This window comes from Astyanax mexicanus, chromosome 3 (assembly GCF_023375975.1).
Source record: "Astyanax mexicanus isolate ESR-SI-001 chromosome 3, AstMex3_surface, whole genome shotgun sequence".
Classification (NCBI taxonomy): Eukaryota; Metazoa; Chordata; class Actinopteri; order Characiformes; family Acestrorhamphidae; genus Astyanax; species Astyanax mexicanus.
Window position 1 is genome coordinate 64,004,492 of NC_064410.1, and position 26,790 is coordinate 64,031,281.

The 26,790-nt window shown below is 35.7% G+C and overlaps 5 protein-coding genes across 8 annotated transcripts in view; all 5 read right to left on the reverse strand.

Annotated features, from left to right (window-relative positions):
* Positions 1-1,627, reverse strand: part of LOC103042043 (zinc finger protein OZF-like) — a 21,779-nt gene extending 20,152 nt beyond the window's left edge. Inside the window, exon 1 of the mRNA XM_049475573.1 lies at positions 1,364-1,627. The gene's annotated coding sequence lies outside the window, so the exon portion shown is untranslated. The remainder of the gene's footprint in view (positions 1-1,363) is intronic.
* LOC125799276 (gastrula zinc finger protein XlCGF49.1-like) overlaps positions 1-7,318 on the reverse strand; it is a 9,137-nt gene extending 1,819 nt beyond the window's left edge. The window contains exons 1-2 of one of the 2 annotated variants that reach the window (XM_049475580.1): positions 6,962-7,318; positions 3,341-6,603 (exon numbers count right to left, since the gene is read on the reverse strand). In XM_049475580.1, the coding sequence (XP_049331537.1) occupies positions 5,792-6,469 (678 nt within the window). In that variant the 5' untranslated portion in view covers positions 6,470-6,603; positions 6,962-7,318 and the 3' untranslated portion in view covers positions 3,341-5,791. Of the gene's footprint in view, positions 1-3,340; positions 6,604-6,961 lie in introns of those variants that run through there. The other variant, XM_049475579.1, reaches the window with a different exon arrangement.
* The window catches only part of LOC125780484 (gastrula zinc finger protein XlCGF7.1-like), a 15,652-nt gene extending 1,819 nt beyond the window's left edge, over positions 1-13,833 (reverse strand). Inside the window, exons 1-2 of the mRNA XM_049475577.1 lie at positions 13,210-13,833; positions 10,590-11,661 (exon numbers count right to left, since the gene is read on the reverse strand). Coding sequence (XP_049331534.1) covers positions 10,590-11,528 — 939 coding nt within the window. The 5' untranslated portion in view covers positions 11,529-11,661; positions 13,210-13,833. The remainder of the gene's footprint in view (positions 1-10,589; positions 11,662-13,209) is intronic.
* LOC103044297 (zinc finger protein 501-like) overlaps positions 1-18,700 on the reverse strand; it is a 25,972-nt gene extending 7,272 nt beyond the window's left edge. Inside the window, exons 1-2 of one of the 3 annotated variants that reach the window (XM_049475575.1) lie at positions 18,359-18,698; positions 14,943-17,990 (exon numbers count right to left, since the gene is read on the reverse strand). In XM_049475575.1, coding sequence (XP_049331532.1) covers positions 16,850-17,941 — 1,092 coding nt within the window. In that variant the 5' untranslated portion in view covers positions 17,942-17,990; positions 18,359-18,698 and the 3' untranslated portion in view covers positions 14,943-16,849. Of the gene's footprint in view, positions 1-14,942; positions 18,039-18,358 lie in introns of those variants that run through there. The other 2 variants (XM_049475574.1, XM_049475576.1) reach the window with 2 other exon arrangements.
* A 3,046-nt stretch (positions 18,701-21,746) lies between these two features.
* On the reverse strand, positions 21,747-24,604 carry LOC111191635 (zinc finger protein OZF-like). Its single transcript, XM_022667173.2, has one exon. It carries the CDS (start codon positions 24,602-24,604, stop codon positions 23,345-23,347), a length of 1,260 nt encoding a protein of 419 aa, XP_022522894.2. The 3' UTR covers positions 21,747-23,344.
* Positions 24,605-26,790: the final 2,186 nt, after the last annotated feature.

Consider the following 26,790-nt stretch of genomic DNA (forward strand, 5'->3'; position numbering starts at 1 on the left):
TTTACAGGAATTACAATAAAAAGCAACATTTATTCACTATGGTACAACTTCTGGTACTATATCTTCTTTTGTCTAAATTTAACACACAGCTGCCCAGGCCACATAAACATTTGAGACGAATGTCTTGCATTTGGATCACGGAAACACTTCAACCAAAGCTCTGTAAACTTTTGCCTGAATGGATTTTTTTCTATCCAAACTACAAACAACAGATTATTCTACACACCAAATACACACTGATGAAATAACCTTAGAACACCAAAGTCTGTTCCAGTGCTACTTTAGTACAGATTAAGGCTTTGTAAATAAACATTAAAATCAATTTCCATAGGTAAGTTTTTTCAGTTAGTAGTTTATCTGATTTTTATAAAGGCCCTGGCAGTTTACTGCAAAATTCAGTACACTGGATTTTATGTAATTTCTGGTTATTGACTGGACCTGAAGAGCATAAATTGTAAAAATAAAGGGAAAAATAAAAATAAGTCAAAGAGGAGAAGGGGTGTGTGCGGGTGCGGTTGGTAGTCACCTCCATAGAGTAAAGTAATGGCTGCACACTCTGTGAAAACTGTGTTTATTGTTTGGCAAAGTTGTGTTTTAGAATTGCTATCTGAGTCTAAAGTAGAGAATTAACTTACAGTTCAGTGTAGCAGATTGACAGATAAAACATTATTGGGAGATTTGAGATATTATTTCCCCAAATCATGCTATAAGTAAAAGATTTTGGGTCTTGGCAACTGCAAACAAAGGTAATGGAAATGTTTATAGCCTAGACAAGTAAGAAACACTATATTGGGAAAAAGTATTCATTCACCCACACAAAACCAATGAACTCAGAATTTGGTATGGAAGAGCTTGAATGGCATGCTCAGAATCCTAACTACACATTAATTTCCACACTGTGGAACATCTGCATACATAACTATTTCTACACTCACTACATCTACATGCTGAATATTACATGATCTACTCTATACAAAATTTAATAATGGATCATAAAGATATAGCTTACGTACACAAACCGAATCTGCTGTGGAGAAACACGTCACCATAAAGGAGATATCTCTACAGTTAGCATGAAGGAGTTTATAAACAACAGCAGCACAGTTTAACCCTTTAATCCAGCAGACAGGAGAATTATTCCCAAAATAAAGCAACAGTCAGGGTTTATCAGTAGCCCCTAAATCTCCTGTTCATCTTAAATAAAGCAGAATGAAAGTGTTGATCAGAGATAACTAGGAGAAGAAGATCCTCCAGCTCCTGGGTGAAGCTGCTTGTGTGATGTTCTGAATGTGTGTGTGTGTGTGTGTGTGTGTAAGAGTAAATGTAGAGCAGTGTTTGTGTGAAGAGTGGAACATCTCCATACCTGCAGCAGGTGAGCTGATGGTGTTCCTCCAGCAGATCAGTCTGAGTACAGAGGTGTGGAGCTGCTGCTGATCAGAGCTGGATCTTCTAATCTACCTATCATAATAAGAGAAGTTAAACATATACTGGAGGTAAATGGAGGCTTCAGTAAAGCTAGTAGATATGGAGCTACTAGTTAATGCAGCTGATTCTTAGCTGAATTTAGCGACCAGCTAAGACCTACTTCTACATCTTCTTTCTTCTTTTCTTTTGGATTTTTGGCGGTTGGCAGAATAACAATAGGTGAATTACCGCCACCTACTGGTCTGGAGTGTGAAGTGTGATTGCAGGAAGAAAGTAACCAACAATAATCCAAAAGATAAGGGTGGGAGGAAAAAATTAAATTAAAATAAATACAAGGGAAAGAAAGTAAACGAGAAAAAGTCAAACATACCAATAGCTTTCAAAACATGAAAAAAAAATATTTGTGTGCAGTACCCATCCCTGCCCCATAAGAAAGCAATCCGTTAATAGAAAAGTCTATGTGTCCACTGTTATAAATAAGATTTATCCTCTAGCCCTGTTTCTTGAAAAAAGATTCAAATTTGATGTTAAATTATGTACCTTTTGTAAGTCATGAATCTCTGGAGCATTTCATTTTTTCATTTTTTGTCAATATTTACACAATGTTTGGAAGGATATCAGAAATTGGATTAATATTGAACTTAATATTCATTTTTTATGGAAAACTTAAGTTCAGCTTTCTCTGACACCATAAATATTATTGTACTTTTAGGAAAATACCACATTCACTACAGTAAGTGGAATGGTAATAAGCCCTCTTTCCCCTGCTTCATAAATTAATTTAAATCATATTCTTATTCATAAATTACATTTAAACAATGGAAAAGATAAATTTCTAAGATTACAGCCGATTACAGAAACATAATAAAGGTCTTGGCTATACACTTAATGTCTATATTATTCATTTTTTTAATTTAAATAACATTTCTGTGAAAACAAGACTCCTGATTACAAAATACATTTAGAAACATCAGAATTTTATTAGGAAAAAGACAAAGAGGGAAAGCCAAAGTGCTAACTTCAGTAGCTAGTTTTTCAGCTAACTTTAAAATGATAAAATATTACATTTGTGTAATATTTATGGTTCATTATTAGCAGAAGTAACCTAATACAAGTGTAAATGAATACTATACAAAAGTTTAGCTTTGAGGTAAAGTTCATTTTAAGGAGGAGTGTGAAGCTCAGAAATGTGCTATTCATTCATTTGTGTTACAGCTTTGTGTTTTGGTAAAGGATGCTAATAAGGACATTAATATAAAGCATAGTGTATAGAGCTTAAAAGTGATACATTGTTGAATCTCTATTTTGTAAATTTTAATTCATGTTTAGAAATATTTACTTAATTTACCTGTTATTTATTTTAATTTTATATGAACAAAACCATCTCTTTTGTTTTGAAGCAAATAAGTGAGTTAAGTGCCTCCTAAATTCACATAGTCCATTAATTATGTGCAGTTTTAATACACCACATCTTTGGTTTTGTTCTGGCCCAGTTCTGGTTGGGTCCTTGGCCCAGATACTCCAAATAATGGATGTAGTCTAGTTTTGTTTCAAGTATGTCACAGCTAAAGCTATAGTTTCCCAGGTTTATAGGTTTATCTAGCATCATCTTCTCCTAGTTTCTTCTAAACACCTGTTTTGGAGATTAAATGTTTATATGAGACAGCGAGGATGATTTAAATCAATCTACAAAATGCAAAAAAGCTTACAATCAATCGATAAGCAAGACATTAAGAATTTGTAACATTATAACATGAGTAAAACATGTTTTTAATTATGTATTTGAGGTAAAAAATAAAAATAATAATAAAAATACACATAATCAAGCCATTGACACAAATAAAAAAAAAAACAATACATTACAGCATGAAACTCTATGGTTATACATCCCCAGGCAAAAATTATGGAATCAACGGATGTTCATTCAGTTGTTTAATTTTGTAGAAAAAAAGCAGATCACAGACATGACACAAAGCTAAAGTAATTTCAAATAGGAAAGTTCTGGCTTTAAGAAACACTATAAGTAATCAAGAAAAAAAAATGTGCCAGTCAGTAATGGTTAATTATTAAGACCAAGCAGAGGGGGAAAAAAAGTGTGGAACTCAATTCTGAGGAGAAATTATAGAATCACACTGTAAATTTTCATTCCCTGCATCAAATTAGACCTGCATCTATATAGGAGTTTTCACATATAGGAGAGCTGTTGCACCAAGTGGACTGACATTAGAGGTGGGCGGATCGATCTAATATCGATACGCTAATCAATAACGATCAATATCGCTGATAATACTGATATTGAGCAATAGTAGTGTAAAATGATCGATCGCTTTTTTTTTTCTCCCGTGTGCACTGACTGCTGCACATATGGGTTCATCAAAGTCTACTCTCTGTCTGTAAGAGTAGTGCTGCGTTCTCTGCCTCTCTTAGCCACTCAGCGCTCTCCTCCAGTCACACGTCTCCAGTTACCCTACCCCCGGTGTATTTATTTATTTAATTTTTGGGGGGATTTTTTTTACACGCTGTTTATTTAAGAAAAAACAGAATTGCATTGAAAGGAAGAAAATTACTTATTTTATTGTTTTTCCTAAAAACAATTCTATTTGAAAAAAGAAAGAAAGAACTATAAATGTCTAGTGTCTAGATGTCTAGTGAGGGGAGAATTTATATTTTACTTTTGTATTGTCTTTTCTCCTTTTCTACCTCAAAAAAAAAAAATCCTAATGTTAAGGCAAACTTTTTTTGTTACTTTTTCCATTGTTTCTAAACAAAAATGTTGATTGTGATGATATATTTTGTTGTCACGACTTTTGGATCTATGAAGCTTAAATATTAAAAAGTATCGGTATCAGTATTGATATCGGCAATACTGGTACTGCATTTACGTGGTATCGGATCAATACCAAAATTCCCGATATCGCCCACCTCTAACTGACATAAATCATGGCTCCAATACGAGAGATGTCAATTGAAACAAAGGAAAGAATTATTAAACTCTTAAAAGAGGGTAAATCATCAGACAATGCTACAAAAGATGTTGGTTGTTCACAGTCAGCTGTGTCTAAAATCTGGACCAAATACAAACAACATGGGGGGGTTGTTAAAGGCAAGCGTACTGGTAAACCAAGGAAGACATCAAAGCGTCAAGACAGAAAACAAATGAGGAACGAATGGAAGGAAATTGGAGTCATCGTCTGTGACCAAACTATAAGTAAACGCCTAAAGAAAATGGGATTCACATACAGAAAAGCTCAACAAAAGCCATCATTTACACCTAAACAGAAAAAACAAGGTCACAAGGGGCTAAGGAAAAGCAATGGTGGACTGTGGATGACTGGATGAAAGTCATATTCAGTGATAAATCATGATGAATCTGCATTGGGCAAGGTGACGATGCTGGAACTTTTGTTTGGTTCCATTGAAATTTATAAAGAGGACTGCCTGAAGAGAACATTCACATTTTCATAGTCATTGATGATATGGGGCTGCATGTCAGGTAAAGGCACTGGGAAGATGGCTTTCATTACATCTTGAATTAATGCACAAGTTTACGTTGATACTTTCTTATCCCATCAATTGAAAGGATGTTTGGGGATGATGAATCATTTATTAAGATGATAATGCTGCTTGTCATAGAGCAAAAGCTGTGAAAATATTCCTTGAAAAAAAGACACAAGGTCAATGTCACGCCTGCAAATAATCCGGATCTTAATCCAATTAAAAATCTTTGGTGGAAGTTGAGGAAAATGGTCCATGACAAGGCTCCAACCTGCAAAACTGATCTGGAAACAGCAATCAAAGAAAGTTGGAAGCAGAGTGATGAAGAGTTCTGTTTGTCACTCATTAAGTGCATGCCTCAGAGACTGCAAGCTGTTATAAAAGCCAAAGGTGGTGCAACAAAATACTAGTGATGTGCTGGAGTGTTCTTTTGTATATTTTTCATGATTCCATATTTTTGTCCTCAGAATTGAGTGATTCCATAATTTTTTTCCTCTGCTTGGCCTAAATAATTAAGCATTACTGACTGCCACAATTTTTTTTCTTGATTTCTTATAGTATTTCTTAAAGCCAGAAAGTTGCCATTTCAAATGACTTTAGTTTTGGGTCATGTCTGTGATTTGCTTTTTTTTTTTTTTAATTAAAGAACTAAATAAACATCCTCCGAGGCCGGTGATTCTATTATTTTTTCCAGGGGTTGTAGGTGCATAAATGCCATGAATACTCTTAGTGCACTTGCGTCTCATCAATGTATATAAATGCCTGAAGCTTTTCTCTCCGAGCAGCGATACGGTTACACTCCAGTGTGAATGTGCTGGTGTGTTTTTAGATGACCATGGTGATTAAAACTCTTTTCACAGACTGAGCAGTATTACGATTTCTCTCCTGTGTGAATACGTTGGTGTCTTTTGAGATGACTCTGATGATAAAAACTCTTCCCACAGTCTGTGCAGTAATATGGTTTTTCTCCAGTGTGAATGCGCTGATGTGTTTTGAGATAACTCTGTGTATTAAAACTCTTTCCACAGTCTGAGCATTTATATGGTTTCTCTCCAGTGTGAATGAGCTGGTGTGCTTCGACATGACCCTTCTGATTAAAACTCTTTCCACAGATTAAACAGTGATACGGTCTCTCTCCAGTGTGAATGCGCAGGTGTACTTCGAGATGTCCCTGCTGATTAAAACTCTTTCCACACTCTGAGCAGTGAAATGGTTTTTGTCCTGTGTGAATGCGCTGGTGTTGTTGTAGAGTACTCTGTTTGGTAAAACTCTTGCCACAGTCTGAGCAGTGATATGGTTTCTCTCCAGTGTGAATGCGCTGGTGTTGTTGTAGATCACTCTGCGTAGCAAAACTATTCCCACAGTCTGAACATTGATATGGTTTCTCTCCTGTGTGAATGCGCTGGTGTCTTTTAAGATGACTCTGAAGATTAAAACTTTTCCCACAGTCTGAACAGTGGTGAATTTTCTTGCCTGTGCTTTTCTGCATTTGTCTGCTAGGTGTAGGAGAGGATGTTGGCTGAGTATTGGAGATTTCTCTGGATTCCATGTTCTCCCCTTCGTCCAGCAGCTTAATATCTTTGTTAAATCTTCTGAATATGTATTTGTGAAGCTAAATTTTATCCAGGTTGGGCAATCAATAACAGAAGCAGGATAAGACTTGGAATAGGATGGTATTTATTTCTGAAAGAAACAACGAAGAAAGAAAGCCCAAGTTCAGAATAAAATGCAAGAGAAACAGAATTTGCAGTGGGATTTAAGGGAGAAGGGGGAGCATTTAATATTTTGTAGGTTTGTAACCTTACTAAACTCTAAAAAAACACAGTGTTCCTGTGTACTGCATAAATTTAGCTGCTACAATCATGAATTACATCACCAAAACGTTTCCAAAAAAATCTCAATGAATAACTTTATAGCTTATAAAAATGAAGAATTTACAGGAATCACAATAAAAAACAGCATTTATCACAAAGCTAATCTTTTCTAAGAGTAACATTAAATGTAGAGCAGTGTTTGTGTGAAGAGTGGAACATCTCCATACCTGCAGCAGGTGAGCTGATGGTGTTCCTCCAGCAGATCAGTCTGAGTACAGAGGTGTGGAGCTGCTGCTGATCAGAGCTGGATCTTCTAATCTACCTATCATAATAAGAGAAGTTAAACATATACTGGAGGTAAATGGAGGCTTCAGTAAAGCTAGTAGATATGGAGCTACTAGTTAATGCAGCTGATTCTTAGCTGAATTTAGCGACCAGTTTCTACAGCGCAGCGTCCTAATCTGAGACCCTACTTCTTCTTCTTCTACCAGGTTTATGGAGGATGCAGGACCAACTGAAGGTGCATTACCCCCACCTACTGGTCTGGAGTGTGAAGTGTGATTTCAGGAAGAAAAGTAACCAACAATAATCCAAAAGATAAGAAAACAGTAGTTATGAATAAGAAGTACAAAAAGGCCTGTGATTATATTTTAGTGTTTTGCAGTCAATCTTGTTTTAATTTTATGGTTATTTAAACATGCAACTTGCTTACATTTTTCACATTCCTCACTTTTTTTTTCTCAGGTATAATTTAATGCCTCTCCTCCCAAATTTCCAGACCTTTAATATATTAAATTAAATTTAAGGCATTTTAAGACTTTTTAAGGACCCGTGGGTACCCTGACCCTACAGCTCATTGAGCTCCATTGGCTTCCAGTTGCTGCTCGTATTAAATTCAAAGCTCTTACAATTGCCTACAAGGTGATGACAGAACAGCTCCCTATAAGAATTACATATGTAGAAATGTCCACAGCATTTCAGTGTCAAGAAAGGCAGGCCTATCAGATTCTGATCATCTAATTGTAGGTTGTATGTGGTTCACAGATGGTTATTTTAGATTTCTTGTAAACCTGACTTAAAATGTAAGAGATACTGAACCTCGGTTGGGCTGGTGAGACGGCTGGAAGCAGGCGGCGGAAAATTTTTGAGACCCTTACCCTATTTTATTATATACTATACATTATAATGAGCCCATACTGTCATAAATGCTTACTATCGCGACAAAATACGGCAGAGCTTTGATTTCCTCACTATATTAGAGGGAAAACTGATAAACAGGTTATATTAATGCATTAAAGTGTACAAGCATAGCTACCATGCAATTTCTGCATCACACTTGATGTGAATTTCATGTATTTTTTTGTTTGAATTTCTGCAGTTTTACCCACAAGTCCTACAACATTGTCTAAAGTCCTGTATATTATATCCATGTATATTATATTTCCTAACCATGTATTTATTAATTTTGTTTAAATAGCAAGGCCTTTTATATTATTAGTGTCCATTGATCATAATATAGGGATTATATGTAAATAATCCTAAAAACACAGAACATTTACGAACTATATATTTTTGTAACATTTGCAAATAATAATAACAATAATATTGATAAACAAAATTTATAATATTATATTATACAAAAATATTTTAGTTTTACAGCTTACGACTATGTTGCTAAAATATTTTATATATAAATATTTTAAGAATAATACTAATCTGATTGAACACACACAGCGTTAGTGGCTAACTAGCAGCTGACAGAATGCTAAAGCTACCTAGCTAGCTGGCTAATTTATCTGGTTATCAATATATTAAAATCATCTTCAAAAATGTGTGAGGAGAATATTGTACAGTATATGCTGACAGTAGTTACTGATCTGATGAACATGAAGTTAGAAATCGTTCACTTTAAAACTTTCTTTACTTTATTTCATTTTTAAAAAGGTTCCAGTGCTGAGACTAACTAGCCTGTTAGCGTTAGCTAGCTACCGATTACAGATTCATAATAAAGGACTTGGCTATACACTTCATGTCTATATCCATTTTCAAATAAATGAATATTAACATATTAACTGAGAAAACACAGCTCCTGATTACAAAATGCATTTAGAAACATAAAATTAAATTGGGAAAAAGACAAAGAGGTAAATCCACAATGCTAACTTCAATGATAAGCTAGCTAGCTTTTCAGCTAACCTTAAAATAATAAAATAATATTAAATTTGTGTAATATCTATTATTCAATATTAGCACAACTAACCTATTACAAATACTACAGAATTTGTATTTCCATATTGATATTATTTAGCTTAGATGAGCTCAAGTTTAGCTTTGAGGTAAAGTTTATGTGGAGCTCAGAAACACAGAAATATATTATTCAGTTCTTAAAATGAAATATTCGGTTCAAATTCTACAGAACAATGTTCTGTAAAAATACAGTATTTTTTACAGTGTAAAGTGTAGCTCTGTATTTTGGTGAAGGATGCCAATAAGGACATTAATATAAAGCACAGTGTATGGAGCTTTAAAGCTAATAAATAGTTGAATCTGCATTCTGCACATTTTGATTCAATTTATGTTTTAATACATTAGACATATTTACTCAAATTAAGTGATTTTAATTGTTGTTGTTTTGTTTTTTGTCCCAGTGAGTTAAGTGCATCTTAAATTCACATAGTCTATTAATTATGTGCCGTTTTAATACATCACATCTTTGGTTTTCTTCTGGCCTAGATAGATAGATCGATAGATAGATAGATAGATTGATAGATATTTTATTGATCCCCGAAGGGACATTTTGGCCTAGTTCTGGATGGGTCCTTGGATTTAATCTAGATTTGGTTCAAGTATGTCACAGGTAAGGCTATAGTCACCCAGGTTTTTAGGTTTATCTAGCATCTAAGATCTTTTTTGAGATTAAATGTTTTTATGATATTAAGTTTTTAAACAATCTACACAAATGCAAAAAAATTACAATTAATCAATAAGCAAGACAGTAAGATTTCATAACATTGCAACATGAGTAAAACATTTATTAATTATGTATTTGAGGTTAACCCCCCCCCACCCCCCACCACCACCACAAAAAACAGTATTTTGTTTGGCAATAAACAAATCCAAATAAAACAGTAACCAGTATAAAATCTAAAATACACATGATAATCAAGCCGTTAATGCTCAACACAAATTAAAAATATTAAAAATACATTACGGTATGAATTATGAATGGATTAATATGCATTTTAAAATTTTGTAAATAAATGGCTCAGAACTCAGGCAGTAATGATAGAGAGTGAGTGTAGAAATAAGGGGGGTGATTTTATTATTAAGGCTGATCAGTGTGCGCTGCCTGATTTCTGAGGAACAGCTAAACAAATACTGAACACTGTGGTCTGTGAGGTGTTTGAGCTTAGTATTCTTTGCTACATCTCTACCACACCTCTCCAACCCCACCTACATGCTGAAACTATTTTCTAAATTAACTAAAAAAAGATCAATTTTTCATGTTCTAAGATTATAACAGTAATTCAGAAGAACTAAGAGATTCACATTCAGGTCATGTTGTGGTAAATTACCCTACAGCACACTGATAGAACTAAAGCAAAAGCAGTTCTGTGTGTGAACCCATTTATTCAGTACAAGTGTGAAAATGTCCTAAACCTCAGGATTACTGGGAATTCCAGCATCAACCAAATATAACACTCTCACAGCAGACTCCTCACATTGGTGGACGATTCTCTTTTTGTTGCACCAGTTCTTTGGACATACCAGGAATTAGAGTACATCCCTCCCATTCAAGCACTTCTCTTCCTTCTTGCCCTGTGCGCTTTATCTCTGACAGAGGAACCCAGAAACCTGACCAGGATCATCTGAGGGGATTGTGTGAATGTGCTGGTGCGTTTGGAGATAACGCTGTGAAGTAAAACTCTTCCCACAGTCTGAGCAGTGATAGGGTTTCACTCCAGTGTGAACGCGTTGATGTGTTTTGAGATTACTCTGTGTATTAAAACTCTTTCCACAGTCTGAACACTGATATGGTTTTACTCCAATGTGAATGCGCTGATGTGTTTTGAGATAACCCTGTGTATTAAAACTCTTTCCACAGTCTGAGCAGTGATACGGTTTTTCTCCTGTGTGAATGAGCTGGTGTTGTTGGAGATGACCCTGTGTAGTAAAACTCTGCCCACACTCTAAGCAGTGATACGGTTTCTCTCCAGTGTGAATGCGCTGGTGTGTTTTGAGATTACTCTGTTGATTAAAACTCTTCCCACAATCTAAGCAATAATATGTTTTTTCTCCAGTGTGAATGCGCTGGTGTTGTTGGAGATTACCCTGTGTAGTAAAACTCTTCCCACACTCTAAGCAGTGATACGGTTTCTCTCCAGTGTGAATGTGTAGGTGTTTTTTGAGACGACTCTGTGTAGCAAAACTCATTCCACAATCTGAGCAATAATATGGTTTTTCTCCTGTGTGAATGGGCTGGTGTTCTTGAAGATGACCCTGTGTAGCAAAACTCTTCCCACAGTCTGAGCAGTGATACGGTTTTTCTCCTGTGTGAATGCGCTTATGTGTTTTAAGATTACTCTGTGTAGTAAAACTCTTTCCACAGTCTGAACAATAATATGGTTTCTCTCCAGTGTGAACCCGCTTGTGGTGTTGTAGATCCCTTTGATAATTAAAACTCTTCCCACAGTCTGAACAGTGGTGAATTTTCTTGCCTGTGCTTTTCTGCATTTGTCTGCTAGGTGTAGGAGAGGATGTTGGCTGAGTATTGGAGATTTCTATGGATTCCATGTTCTCCCCTTCGTCCAGCAGCTTAATATCTTTGTTAAATCTTTGGAATCTGTATTTGTCAAGCAAAATTTTATCCAGGTATGCAGGTGACACCAGAAGCAGGAGAAGACTTGCAACAGGACGGTATTTATTTCTGAAAGAAACAAAGAAAAAATAATAAATTGCAGGATAATCAGAATTTGGGGTGGGATTTTAGGGATGAGGGGGAGCATTTAACATTTAGTAGGTTTGTAACTTCACTAAACTCTAAAATACACAAAATCATTAATTACATCATCAAAAAGATTGAATAACATTATAGCTTATAAAATGAAGTTCAGACATGAGAATTTACAGGAATCACAATAAAAAGCAGCATTTATCAAAAAGCTTATATTATATTTTTTTCACCAAGTTCAATAAGAACCAATTTCTGAAACTATATCTTCTATTTTTTTTTTATTAGTTTCTTTTGATTTTCCATGGTGATACATACATACAGTTTATATAATAACCAATAACAACAACGCCTTTTTTACAATAACACCAGATTGAAAAAAAAAACCCAAACGTCCAATTTCAAATGAAGAAACTATATCTTCTATTTGACCAAATTTAACACACAGCTGCCCAGGACACATACACATCATGACGAATGTTTTACATCGGGATAAAGCGAACACTTCAACCAAAGCTCTGTAAACTTTGAAGCTCTGTAAACATTGAAAACACTCCTAGCTTGGGCTTTTTAGCGTTCAGTGTTGTTCTAGTCTGCCATAATACTTAAAAGTATATATATTTTTTCACAAATACACACATATACAGAGCCCTTTAAACATATTGGAACAGTGAGGCCAGTCCCTTTACATCTGCTGTAGACATATTTTTGTGTGGTATTAGTTTAAGCAGACTGTGTTTGTCTATTGTTGTGGATTAGATGAAGATCAAAACACATTCAATGACCAATTAATGCAGACATCGAAGTAATTCCAAAGGGTTCACATACTTTTTCTTGCAACTGTATATTAAGTAACTTTATTGGAAAACATTAATGCAAACTAATTTGTCTCTGAGAAAGCTTAAAAGTTAGAAACCGGTTAAAAGAAGTGTTTCTGAGTAGAAATAACCCAAAAATATGCAAAGTGTGGGTTCTCCAGGACTGTTAACTACACAATCAAACTCCTGAATGGTTCTCACACTTTATAACCCCCTATTAACACCCCTTAATCACCCAACATCTCTTAATACACCAGATACAGACCAGCAATCCTCCTGCCACTAACCAGCTCTCAGAACTCCATTTAACTCTAAAATTAACTGCTATATTCCACAAATAACTGCACATTAATTCTCCACAGACTCTGGTGTGGGGAAACACGTGAATGTAAAGGAGATATCTCTACAGTTATCATGAAGGAGTTTATAAACAACAGCAGCTCAATTTAACCCTTTAATCCAGCAGACAGGAGAATTATTCCCAAAATAAAGCAACAGTCAGGGTTTATCAGTAGCCCCTAAATCTCCTGTTCATCTTAAATAAAGCAGAATGAAAGTGTTGATCAGAGATAACTAGGAGAAGAAGATCCTTCAGCTCCTGGGTGAATCTGCTTGTGTGTGATGTTCTGAATGTGTGTGTGTGTGTGTGTCTGTCTAAGAGTAAATGTAGAGCAGTGTTTGTGTGAAGAGTGGAACATCTCCATACCTGCAGCAGGTGAGCTGATGGTGTTCCTCCAGCAGATCAGTCTGAGTACAGAGGTGTGGAGCTGCTGCTGATCAGAGCTGGATCTTCTAATCTACCTATCATAATAAGAGAAGTTAAACATATACTGGAGGTAAATGGAGGCTTCAGTAAAGCTAGTAGATATGGAGCTACTAGTTAATGCAGCTGATTCTTAGCTGAATTTAGCGACCAGTTTCTACAGCGCAGCGTCCTAATCTGAGACCCTACTTCTTCTTCTTCTACCAGGTTTATGGAGGATGCAGGACCAACTGAAGGTGCATTACCCCCACCTACTGGTCTGGAGTGTGAAGTGTGATTTCAGGAAGAAAAGTAACCAACAATAAAACAAAAGATAAGAAAACAGTAGTTATGAATTAGAAGTACAAAAAGGCCTGTGATTATATTTTAGTGTTTTGCAGTCTATCTTGTTTTTATTTCATGGTTATTTAATCATACAACTTGCTTACATATTTCAGATTCCTTACTTTTCCTCAGGTATAATTTAATGCCTCCCCTCCTAAAATTCCAGACATTTTAAGACATGTTTTATATAAAATATATAATATTTTAATATGTTTAATATATAAAATTAAATTTAAGACATTTTAAGACTTTTTAAGGACCCGCGGGTTCCCTGAGCACCCTGCTCATTGAGCTCCATTGGCTACCAGTTGCTGCTCGTATTAAATTAATTTTTAGAGCATTGATTTCCTCACTATATTAGAGGAAAAACTGATATACAGGTTATACTAATGCATTGACAGGCATAGTTACCATGCAATTTCTGCATCACACTTGATGTGAAATTCATGCATCATTTGGTTTGAATTTATGCAATTTTACCTGCATGTATCACCAAAACAGCAAATTTACAGAAGAGAAAAACCTTTCAAACTTTCAATGGAAGTCAATGTAAAAATAGTTTATTTCAGGTAATTTTGAAGAGTTATTGGTCTGTTCAAGAAATTTTGGCACAGTGTAAGGGACAGTTTGTCTATTCAAATTACGTAGAAAACTAAAAGTTGACAAAGATGGAGATACTTGTTTTTCATTGGACAGCATGGATGCATAAAGCCTTTAACATTAATAAAAAAACTGTACAAAATGAATGAATTCATATGCTATAAAAACAGTAGACAAGTCTGTAGAAGAAAAAAATATATAATAATTATATTATATAATTATATCATTATAATTATAATAATTTACACACATATATATATATATATATTGTGTTTAAATAGCAATGACTTTTATATTATTAGCCTCCATTGATTATAATATGGGGATTATATGTAAATAATTCTAAGAACATAGAAAATTTACAAACTATTTTATATATAGCTAATTTATCTGGTTATCAATATATAAAAATCATCTTCAAAAATGTGTGAAGAGAATATTGTCCAGTACATGCTGACTGTAGTTACTGATCTGATGAACATGAAGTTAGAAATCGTTCACTTTACACAAAAATAACTTAACTATCTGCTGGGCCAGGACATTAATTTAAATTGAAAAGCAGAAGAATGTATTATGCTTAAAAGCAAAAAACCCTAATTTACCTCCATATTTCAAAAGCTGCTTCTTCTTTTTCTTCTTCCAGGTTTATGGTGGATGGCAGAGTGTAAAGTGATTTCAGAAAGCAAAGTAACCAAAAATAATCCAAAAGATAAGAAAATAGTAGTTATGAATAAGAAGTACAAAAAAAGCAGTTTTGCAGTCAATCTTGTGTTTATTTTATGGTTATTTAAACATGCAACTTACTTACTTTTTCCACATTCCTCACTTTTCCTCAGATATAATTTAATGTCTCGATTCCTAAAATTCCAGACATTTTCTCGCCTTTAATATGTAAAATTATTAATATTTGCTGTCGTAAATGGCGTGAGTTACTATGGCGACAAAATACGGCAGAAACAGACTTCAAATTTCAGAGCATTGATTTCCTCACTGTATTAGAGGGCAAACTGACTACAACTACATTCTTTCTGAGATTATTTCCCATCATGCTTCTGGTGGAATTGACATTCAATACATATTATATATTAATTTACAAATAATTAAATTACAGTCAATACAGTGATTTATCAGAGACTCACATTTGTTAGTTCTTGATATTTTATAATATTTTGTGTTCAGCTCTTATTATAAGCTTCTCCCCCCCCCCCCTTTTTTTGCTACGATCTTGTATAGCAAAGAATCACAGCTTTACTGCTGTACATTTGCCTTTGTTTTAGATCAAGTTAATGTAATAAAGAAAATCATTCTTGCCAAATGTGTATTTATTAAACATTTATTAAACATAACACTACAGCACAATAAGACGAAGTAGTGCAAAATATATTTTTAAAAAATCATAATCACTTCATACTAAATGATTGAGATGAGACGGCCGTGATTTGGCTCTAGCAAGACTCTCGTGATTTTATCCCGACTCTGGAAATTTGTCTGCGACAGAGAAATCGCTTGAAAATCGTTAGGTGTAAGGCCGGCATTAGGGTTCAATCGTATGTCTTCAGGAAGGGAGGAGGTGGTGCAGAAATTAATTATTGTCCATTCCATATTTCCTCTGTAATGGAGAGCTGAGTTTAGCTTTAAATAGCTTTTTTTTATTATTATCATTTTTCCATTCCATCTTAAATGGTGCATCTTCTGCCGACTTCTGCACCATTTAAAGTGGAACGGGAAAGATAGCTAGCTAGCTACTGAGAGAAACTACTAGCAATCTTTTTTTATGCTTGTTATGAAGAATTCGACCATAAAACATTAAAACTACACAAACTAAATTCTGGTAAAATAGTGGCAAGCGTTACTTTGTGTTGCCATCTTACCAGTGGTTCTCATACCCCTCGGTTTGAAGTGTGCATCTGAAAAATCTCTGTTTGAAGGGCTAGTGCTGGGTGGTTATGGCCTAAAAAATTCACACCAAAAAAAAAAAAAACAGATTTTCAATAATAATAAATTAGTTGCCCCCCCCCTATGAAAAAAATCAGACGACCAAGAAATGGTTTAAAACTAGGTTTAAAAAAGATAATAATTATTATTATTATGGTGAATTATTGAGTGAATCAATGATTCAAAACACCGTTTAGAAGCCCATGCCTCCCTTTGATGCACTAACCTCATGTACACACACAGCCCAGGAGAAACTCACACACTGACAGACACTGCAGTTACACTTCAGAATGCAGGTTTGTGACTGAAAATTAAATATAAAAAAAAACACACTAAAAAACTAACAAAAGACACTTTTAAGGAGCCATTATTTTTGTTTTCCTCAACTAACACTATTAAAGCGTGTTTATTTCTAGCTAAATATATGCTTTATCCCACCGGGTGTTTGAGCTCATACTGAAAAACAATCCAGCACTATTCCAGCACGTTCGACATATCTGTATGTAAAATTGCGATTACTCCATTTTGAAACTCACATTTAGACTATAATTACAATTAATCGTGAAAATCGCCCTGCACTAAGAAGGGCTAGCAAGCCCTATCCTGTCCCCCTACCCCTCCAGCCTTAAAAAAAAAACGGGACACACCTAAATACTCTTAATGCACTTGTGTCTTATCAATGTATATGAATGCCTGAAGCTTTTCTCTCCGAGCAGCGATACGGTTACACTCCAGTGTGAATGCGCTGGTGTGTTTTGAGAGCACACTGATGTCTAAAACTCTTCCCACAATCTGAACACGGATATGGTTTCACTCCAGTGTGAATGCGCTGGTGTGTTTCGAGATGACCCTGTTGATTAAAACTCTTTCCACAGTCTGAACAGTAATACGGTTTTTCTCCAGTGTGAATGCGTTGGTGTGTTTTAAGAGCAGATTGATGTCCAAAACTCTTCCCACAATCTGAACACGGATATGGTTTCACTCCAGTGTGAATATGCTGGTGTGCTTCGAGAACATGCTGCTGATTAAAACTCTTTCCACAGACTGAACAATGATACGGTTTCTCTCCAGTGTGAATGCGTTGGTGTGTTTTGAGAGCACATTGATGTCTAAACCACTTTCCACATTCTGAACAGTAATAGGGTTTCTCTCCTGTGTGAATGCGCTGATGTGTTTTGAGATCACTCTGTCTAATGAAACTCTTTCCACAGTCTGAACAGCAGTACGATTTCACTCCTGTGTGAATGTGCAGGTGTCTTTTGAATGTAATCTGCAGAGTAAAACTCTTTCCACAGTCTGAACACTGATATGGTTTCACTCCTGTGTGAATGTGCTGGTGTCTTTTGAGAGAACTCCGTTGAGTAAAACTCTGTCCACACTCTGAGCAGCGATATGGTTTTACTCCAGTGTGAATGCGCTGGTGTGCTTCGAGAATATTCTGTAAAGCAAAACTCTTCCCACAATTTGAGCAGAGATATGGTTTCTCTCCAGTGTGAATACGTTGGTGATTTTTGAGATGAACCTGCTGATTAAAACTCTTCCCACAGTCTAAGCAGTGATACGGTTTCAGCCCTGTGTGAACCCGCTGGTGTTGTTGGAGATTACCCTGTGTATTAAAACTCTTCCCACACTTTGAGCAGTGATATGGTTTTTCTCCAGTGTGAATGCGCTGGTGTGTTTTAAGATTACTCTGTTGGGGAAAACTTTTCCCACAGTCTGAACAGTGGTGAGTTTTCTTGTCTGTACTTTTCTGGATTTGTCTGCTAGGTGTAGGAGAGGATGTTGGCTGAGTATTGGAGTTTTCTCTGGATTCCATGTTCTCCCCTTCGTCCAGCAGCTTAATATTTTTGTGAAATCTTCTGAATCTGTATTTGTCAAGTTAAAGAAGACTTAGAACAGGATGGTATTTATTTCTGAAAGAAACAAAGAAAAAAGAAAGCCCAAGATCAGAATAAAATGCAAGAGAATCAGAATTTGGGGTGCGATTTCAGGAAGGAGGGAGGCATTTAACAATTTGTAGGTTTCTTATTTCTGAAACTATATCTTCTATAATCAAAAGCCTGGTCTGCCATAATATTCATATGTATATCTATTTTTTCACAAATATACACACATATACAGTGCCCTCCAAAAGTACTGGAATAATGAGGCCAGTCACTTTATCTCTGTTGTAGAATGACAACATTTGGGTTTGATATTAAAAGATGAAGGATATGATGGAACATCTCCATACCTGCAGCAGGTGAGCTGATGGTGTTCCTCCAGCAGATCAGTCTGAGTACAGAGGTGTGGAGCTGCTGCTGATCAGAGCTGGATCTTCTAATCTACCTATCATAATAAGAGAAGTTAAACATATACTGGAGGTAAATGGAGGCTTCAGTAAAGCTAGTAGATATGGAGCTACTAGTTAATGCAGCTGATTCTTAGCTGAATTTAGCGACCAGTTTCTACAGCGCAGCGTCCTAATCTGAGACCCTACTTCTTCTTCTTCTACCAGGTTTATGGAGGATGCAGGACCAACTGAAGGTGCATTACCCCCACCTACTGGTCTGGAGTGTGAAGTGTGATTTCAGGAAGAAAAGTAACCAACAATAAAACAAAAGATAAGAAAACAGTAGTAGTTATGAATAAGAAGTGCAAAAAATCATGTAATTATATTTTAGTGTTTTGTCAATCTTGTTTTTATTTCATGGTTATTTAAACATGCAACTTGCTTACATTTTTCACAATCCTTACTTAATTTAATGCCTCACTTCCTAAAATTTCAGACATTTAAAGACATTTTTACACCTTTAAAATGTGAAAAATAAATTTAAGACATTTTAAGGACCTGTGGGTATCTATGCCTGAGTTATTATGGTGACAAAATAGGACATAAACAACTTTCTCTTAAAGGACCAGACTCCAAATTTCAGAGCATTGATTTTCTCACTATATTAGAGGGAAAACTGATATACAGGTTACATTAATGCATTAAAATGCTTAGGCATTAACTACCATCCTGTTTCTGTGAAATTTATGTAAACTTTATCGTTTTGTTTGAATTTGTACAGTTTTACCCACAACTTCTACAACATTGTCTAAAGTCATGTATAAATAATACCTACATGGATGTATACTATATATATATTAATATATTAATAATAATACCACTAATAAAAAAAACTGCAAAACCTTACCAGCTGGATTGGCTTTTTTCGGATAAAAACATTTTTCAACTGTGTTTAAATGCCAGGGACTTTTATATTATTAGCATTTATTGATTATAATATAGGGATTATATGTAAATAATCCTAAAACACAGAAAATTTAAGAACTATGTATTTTTTGTAACATTCACACATATTATTTTTTACAACTTATGACTTTACAATTACTAAAATATTTAAAATATAAATATTTCAAAAATAATACTAATCTGTTTAAACACACAGCATTTGTGGCTAACTAGCATCTGAAAGAATGCTAATGCTACCTAGCTAGCTGGCTAATTCTTCTGGTTATCAATATATAAAAATGAAGTTAGAAATCGTTCACTTTAAAACTTTCTTTACTTTATTTTAGTTTGAAAAGGTTCCAGTGCTGAGACTAACTAGCCTGTTAGCATTAGCTAGTTACTGATTACAGAATCATAATAAAGGACTTGGCTTCATGTCTATATTATTCCATTTTCATTAATTAAATATTGACATTTCTTAGAATAATAGGATCCTGATTACAGAATACATTTAGAAACATCACATTTACTTAGGAAACAGACAAAGAGGGAAAGTCAAAATGCTAACTTCAGTGATAATCTAGCTAGCTTTTCAGCTAACTTTAAAATAATAAAATAATTTTACATTTGTGTAATATCTGTGATTCATTATCAGCACAACTAACCTATTACAAGTGTATATGAACACTACAAAAGTTTATTTCAACACTGATATTATTTAGCTCAAGTTTCTAGAAGTTCAGCTGTAAAATAAAGTTTAGTTATTCAACAGGAGTGTTAAGCTTGGAACTACAGAAATATACTATATTTAGTTCTTAAACTTAAATATTTTGTTCAAATTCTATAGAAAAATGTCCTTTAAAAATAGTCATTTGCCTTGTGTTTTGTTGAAGGATGCTTAAAGGGGCATTCATATAAAGCACAGCATATGAAACTTATAAGCTGATAAATAGTTCAATCTGCATTTTGTACATTTTAATTCAATTTAAGTTTCAATCAATTATAAATATTTATTGAATTGCCAGTAAGTGATTTTATTTCATTTAAACAAAACAACATTTTTTAGTTTGAAGGACACAAGTGACTTAAGTGCATCCTAAATTCACATAGTCTACTAATTATGTGCAGTTTTAATACACCACATCTTTGGTTTTGTTCTGGCCCAGTTCTGGTTGGGTCCTTGGCCCAGATACTCTAACAATAATAATGGATGTAGTCTAGTTCTGGTCCAAGCATGTCACAGGTAAGGCTATAGTTATCCAGGTATTTTAGGTTAAGCTAGCATCATCTTCTCCTAGTTTCCTGCAAACTTCTGTTTTGGAGATTAAATGTTTTTATGAGATGATGATATGAAGTTTTTATACAGTCTACACAAATGCAAGAAAAGGTTACAATTAATCAATAAGAAAGATACTAAGGTTTTTTAACATTATGACACGAGTACAAACTTTTGTTTATTATGTATTTGAGGTAAAAAAAAAAAAAAAAACAGCATTTTGTTTGGCAATAACAGTAACAAGTATAAAATCTAACATACACATAATAATCAAGCCATTAATGTTCAACACAAATAAAACATATATTTATTATTTATTATTCATATTATTCTGGAGGAGTGATGAGCTCTTAAACTGAATCTGTTCAAATTCTACAGATGAAATTAGAATTTTGTTTAATCTAAAATATTTCATATATAATGCACTGTCTCTATATAATTGTTTCCTTATGTTTTCATTTCATCTGTACCACTTAAAAACTTCAGGTGGTTCATGCAGTACCAGTAATACACAAAAAAAAAAAGTTTAAAAATTAAATATTCTAAAGTGTGTTTTTGAGGCTTCAGTTCCATTAAAAGCAATATCAGATTGTCTGATTAAAGTTAAAGCGTTAACCTTTGGTGCCATTGTTTATGTATCCTTTATCCTTCATGGAATTATGTGTAGTATAGATCATGTGATATTCAGCATGTAGTTGTAGTGAGGGTAGAAACATTCATATATGGGCAACTTCCTAAAATATTTTCAAGAAACAACAAAAATTAATCAAATCTTCAAAATGATTTAGGCAAAAGACTTTTTAAAAAATAAATAAATAATATTATGTAATATAATATAATATAATAAATATTTTTAAGTACAATTAGGCAGTTGTTTGATAGAGGGCAAATCTCAGACCATTCAAATTCACAGAATATTTAAATATGGAAAAAAACACAAAAAATGACAAATTAAACATTTTCGCCATGATCCCTATTTTTCTTCAAGTTCTTTATGGGATTGCACCGTCAAGGGTTGTGCAAGTGTTTTATCAGAATACATATAATTGTTTACACAGAGGCCTATTTAATTTGTTGCTCTACAATGATGAGAATAAATCAATTCAATAATTCTATAATAATCACAGTTTTCTTAAAACACACAAACCCAACAAACTGTAAAGCATCTTCTGTTTGAAAATATCTCCATATGGTCATCTTAAATAATATGCATAATTCTTGTACTTTTAATTGGAACGGAGAAAACATCACAAACTGTACACAGTAAATCTGTCAGTGTTCAACAGTTTATATTTAAACAGTTGTAATATATATTTAACACCAGTAAATGTATTGTCATTGTCACTCTCTGCCTCTGGATTTCTGTAAAGCTGCTTTGTGACATTAGCTGTGTAAAAAAAAATAATTGAATTGAAAACAAAAATGAAAAACAATTTAGAATCACACAAATCTTTATTTAAAATAATGTACAAGGAATAACACAAAATAAAATCACAAACTGCAATGAAACCACATCATGATATTCATAAAATAATTTTAAAAAGACTCATTTTCACAATCAGCTCTGTCTTCTCAAGCTGTTGCTGGATAGAATGGACTCTACTTTTCAATTTCATTCGTAGTTTTCATGACTTTGCTAAATATCTGAGGATAAGGCCCAATCCAATTTCACCCCTTCCTCTTAGAACAGAGTTAGAAGAGGAAGGGGTAAAATCCTCCCCCTAAAGAATTGGGAAACCCTTCAAGCACTCGATTTGTCATCAGGAGCACTAAAGTTCAGTAACCTAGCTGCTGCTGCTGGTTAACTAGTCAAGTTAACTGAGATTAGCTTTAATAAGCTTTTATTTTATTTTTTCATTCCACCTTAAATGCTGCGTCTTCTGCACCATTTAAGGTGGAACGAAAAAATGGCTAGCTAGCTACTAAGACAAACTACTAGCAATCTTTGTTATGCTTGTTATGAAGAATTAGATCGTAATAGATTATTTTACCCCCTATGAAAAATCTAACTACAGATGACCAATAAATGGTTCAAAATTAGGTTTAAAAATAATAATAATAAAAAATGTGTTGTTTGGTTGCTTTGAGTGAATTATTGAATGAATCAATGATTCAAAACACTGTTTAAAAGCCCATGCGTTCCTATCATGCACTAACCTCATGTACACAAACAGCCCAGGAGAAACTCACACACTGACAGACACTGTAGTTACACTTCAGAATGCGGGTTTGTGACTGAAAATTGTTTGTGTCTAGCTAAATATATGCTTGATCCTACTGGGTGTTTGAGCTCATACCGAAAAACAATCCAGCACTATTCCAGCACTTTTAACACAGTCCTCAGACAAACAGAAAATATGCGCGTTTGTCTGTGGGAGTCGCAGGTAACCAAGTTAAGATGGACAAACACTTTAGAAATGAGTAGCGTTTTCTGATATTTTAGATTAAAAAGATAAAATGTCTGTATGTAAAATTAATCCATTTATAAAAATCGCATTTAAACTGCAATTCAATTTAATTGTGAAAATCGCCCAGCTCTATGAAGGGCTAACAAGCCCTATCCCATCCGGCTACACCTCCAGCCTAACAAGAATCGAGACACCCCTACCCCTTGGCATGCACGTGAAATGGGATTGGGCCTAAATGTCTTGAATACTCTTAATGCACTTGCGTCTCATGAAATTTATATGAATGTCTGAAGCTTTTCTCTCCGAGCAGCGATACGCTTACACTCTAGTGTGGATGTGTTGATGTTTTTTGAGATCTCCTTGTTGTCTAAAACTGTTCCCACAGTCTAAACAGTAATATGGTTTAACTCCAGTGTGAATGCGCTGGTGTACCTTGAGAACTTGCTGCTGTCTAAAACTCCTTCCACAGACTGAACACTGATACAGTTTCTCTCCAGTGTGAATGTTCTGGTGCGCTTTGAAAGAACACCTTTTAGCAAACCTCTTTCCACAGTCAAAACAATAATAGGGTTTCACTCCTGTGTGAATGCGCTGGTGTATTTTGAGAGCACCCTGTGCATTAAACCTCTTTCCACAGTCTGAACAGTAATAGGGTTTCACTCCTGTGTGAATGCGCTGGTGTGTTTTGAGAGAAGTCTGTCTAGTGAAACTCGTTCCACAGTCTGAACAGTAATACGGTTTCACTCCTGTGTGAATGCGCTGGTGTATTATGAGAGCACCCTGTGCATTAAACCTCTTTCCACAGTCTGAACAGTAATAGGGTTTCACTCCTGTGTGAATGCGCTGGTGTGTTTTGAGAGAAGTCTGTCTAGTGAAACTCGTTCCACAGTCTGAACAGTAATACGGTTTCTCTCCTGTGTGAGTGACCTGGTGTCTTTTGAGAGTACCCTTTGTACTGAAACTCTTTTTACAGTCTGAGCAGTTATACGGTTTCACTCCTGTGTGAATGCGCTGGTGTATTTTGAGAGAAGTCTGTCTAGTGAAACTCTTTCCACACTCTAAACAGTAATATAGTTTCACTCCAGAGTGAATGCACTGGTGTCTTTGGAACTCACGCTTTTTAGTAAAACTCTTTCCACAGTCTGAGCAGTTATACAGTTTTACTCCAGTGTGAATGACCTGGTGTCTGGTGACACTACTCTGCCTAGTGTAACTCTTTCCACACTCTGAACAGGAATATGGTTTCACTCCTGTGTGAATGCACTGTTGTGCTTCGATAATACCCTGTGTGGTAAAACTCTTACCACGGTCTGAGCAGTGACATGTTTTTTTTCCAGTGTGAATGCGCTGGTGTCTATTTAAAGTGCCCTGTGCAGTAAAACTCTTTCCACACTCTGAGCAGTGATACGGTTTCTCTCCAGTGTGAACCCGCTGGTGGTGTTGTAGATGACTCTGATATTTAAAACTCTTCCCACAGTCTGAACAGTGGTGTATTTTCTTGCCTGCTCTTTGCTGCATTTGTCTGCTAGGTGTAGGAGAGGATGTTGGCTGAGTATTGGAGATTTCTCTGGATTCCATGTTCTCCCCTTCGTTCAGCAGCTAAATATTTTCGTGAAATCTTCTGAATCTGTATTTGTGAAGTAAAATTTTATCCAGGTTGCGCAGTTGACACCAGAAGCAGGAGAAGACTTGGAACAGGTTGGTATTTATTTCTGAAAGAAACAAAGAAAAAAAAGCCCAAGATCAGAATAAAATGCACAAGAATCAGACAAGTTCAAACATGATAATCTACAGGAAACAGCATTTATCACAAAGTTAATATTGGGCTAAGGCACAATTTCTGAAACTATATCTTCTGTTTGACCATATTAACACACAGCTACAGAGGACACATACACATCATGTCTTACATTTGGATAAAGTAAACACTCCAACCAAAGCTCTGTAAACTTTATTAATCCAAGCTCAACACCTACATATCTAATGAACAGATACATTATTTTACACACTAGCTACACACTGATGTAATAAACTGAAAACACTACTAGCTTTACATGTATTTTACACCTGTATCTGATTATACAGTTTAGAAGATAGCACTTTTTGTCTAATCAAAAATTATCATGAACAAACTCCTAAACCTGGTGGAAAGTCTTATCAGAAGAGCTGATGATGTTAAATCTGTAAAGGGAGCGATTACATTAAGCCTTATGGATTAAGAAAGGGATGTTCACATGCATATGAAGGCAGAGGAGTGAATACTTTTAGCCATGTAGTGTAGATATTATATTAAGTAATGCCACTGAAAAACTGTGGTAGTGTGAGGACAAGTGGTCAGGAGGTTACCGGAGAGAGGTGAGGCAGAGACGCAAAAACAGTCTGGAACCAGGTAAGAATTGATGATAATTTTACAATGTTAATGTATTATTTTCTCTGTTCTCTTTTTCACAGGTACCCCCAGGCTCCCCTGCCCCAGGACACCCTTTGGTCTCTACCCAGACCTTAAGGACCCGGGTGGCTCGCGCGCCGCCATTTCCACAGGATCCAGGTAAGTACTGTGTTTGTGTAAAAATGTCTTTGCAGGTAAAATGTCTCTGGAGTTGGTGGTGATGTATTCAGGGCCCTGACATCATCACACACCCCCCCCCTCAAAGTCAGAGCTCCTCAGAGTCTCTTGATAAAAAGTCAGCAGTCACATTCTGAGCTCCTTTTTTGTACTTCACTACACATCTGAATGGTTGTAGTGACAAGTACCATCGTGTGATTCTTGCGTTTGTGTCCTTCATTTTGCGCATCCACTGCAGCGCACGGTGATCAGTTTCCAGTGTAAACTCACTGTTAATCAGGTAGTACCTGAATGAATCTAAGGCCCACTTGATCGCTAGAGCCTCCTTCTCGATTGTTGAGTAGTTCCGTTCTCTCGGGAACAACTTCCTGCTTATGTAGGAGATGGGGTGCAAGTCTCCCCCCTCAGCTTGTAACAGGACTGCACCTAATCCGACTCCTGATGCATCGGTTTGCACAGTGAACGGCTTACTCCAGTCCGGGCTTCTCAAGACAGGTGCAGAGCACAAGCACGACTTCAGCGTCTTAAAGGCCGCGTCGCATTCTGGAGTCCACTTGACCTTCTGTGGATGACCATTTTTTGTGAGCTCTGTGAGGGGTGCCGCGATTGTGGAGAAGTCGGGAATGAATCGGCGGTACCACCCCACCAGACCAAGGAATGACCTCACACGTCTCTTGGTGCTTGGAACAGAGGCGTTCATGACAACCTCCACCTTGCAGGCTTGTGGCCGCAGCACACCATTCCCCAGCACATACCCCAGGTACGTGACTTCGGACTGCGCCATATTGCATTTCTCCGGATTGATCGTCAGTCCAGCCTTCTTGATCTTCTCCAGCACCACCCTCACATGCTCCACATGGTCTGCCCAGGACTCGCTGTATATGACGATGTCATCGATGTATGCTGCCGTGAAGTCCTCCGTGCCCCTCAGCACCTTGTCGATTAGCCTCTGGAATGTAGCCGCTGCCCCATGCAGACCAAACGGCATCACTGTGAACTGATACAGTCCACTCGGAGCTCTGAACGCTGTGAGCTCTCTTGCACTTGGATGCAATGGTACTTGCCAGTACCCCTTGCATAAGTCCAATGTTGTTAGGAACCTGGCTCTGCCCAGCCGTTCCACTAGCTCATCTGTGCGTGGCATTGGGTATGAGTCGAATGCAGAAACTGAGTTGAGTTTAGAGAAGTCCACGCAAAA

What these genes read in the sequence shown, in the direction of transcription:
- LOC111191635 (XM_022667173.2), bottom strand. Translation starts at nt 24,604, where the DNA reads ATGGAATCCAGAGAAATCTCCAATACTCAGCCAACATCCTCTCCTACA.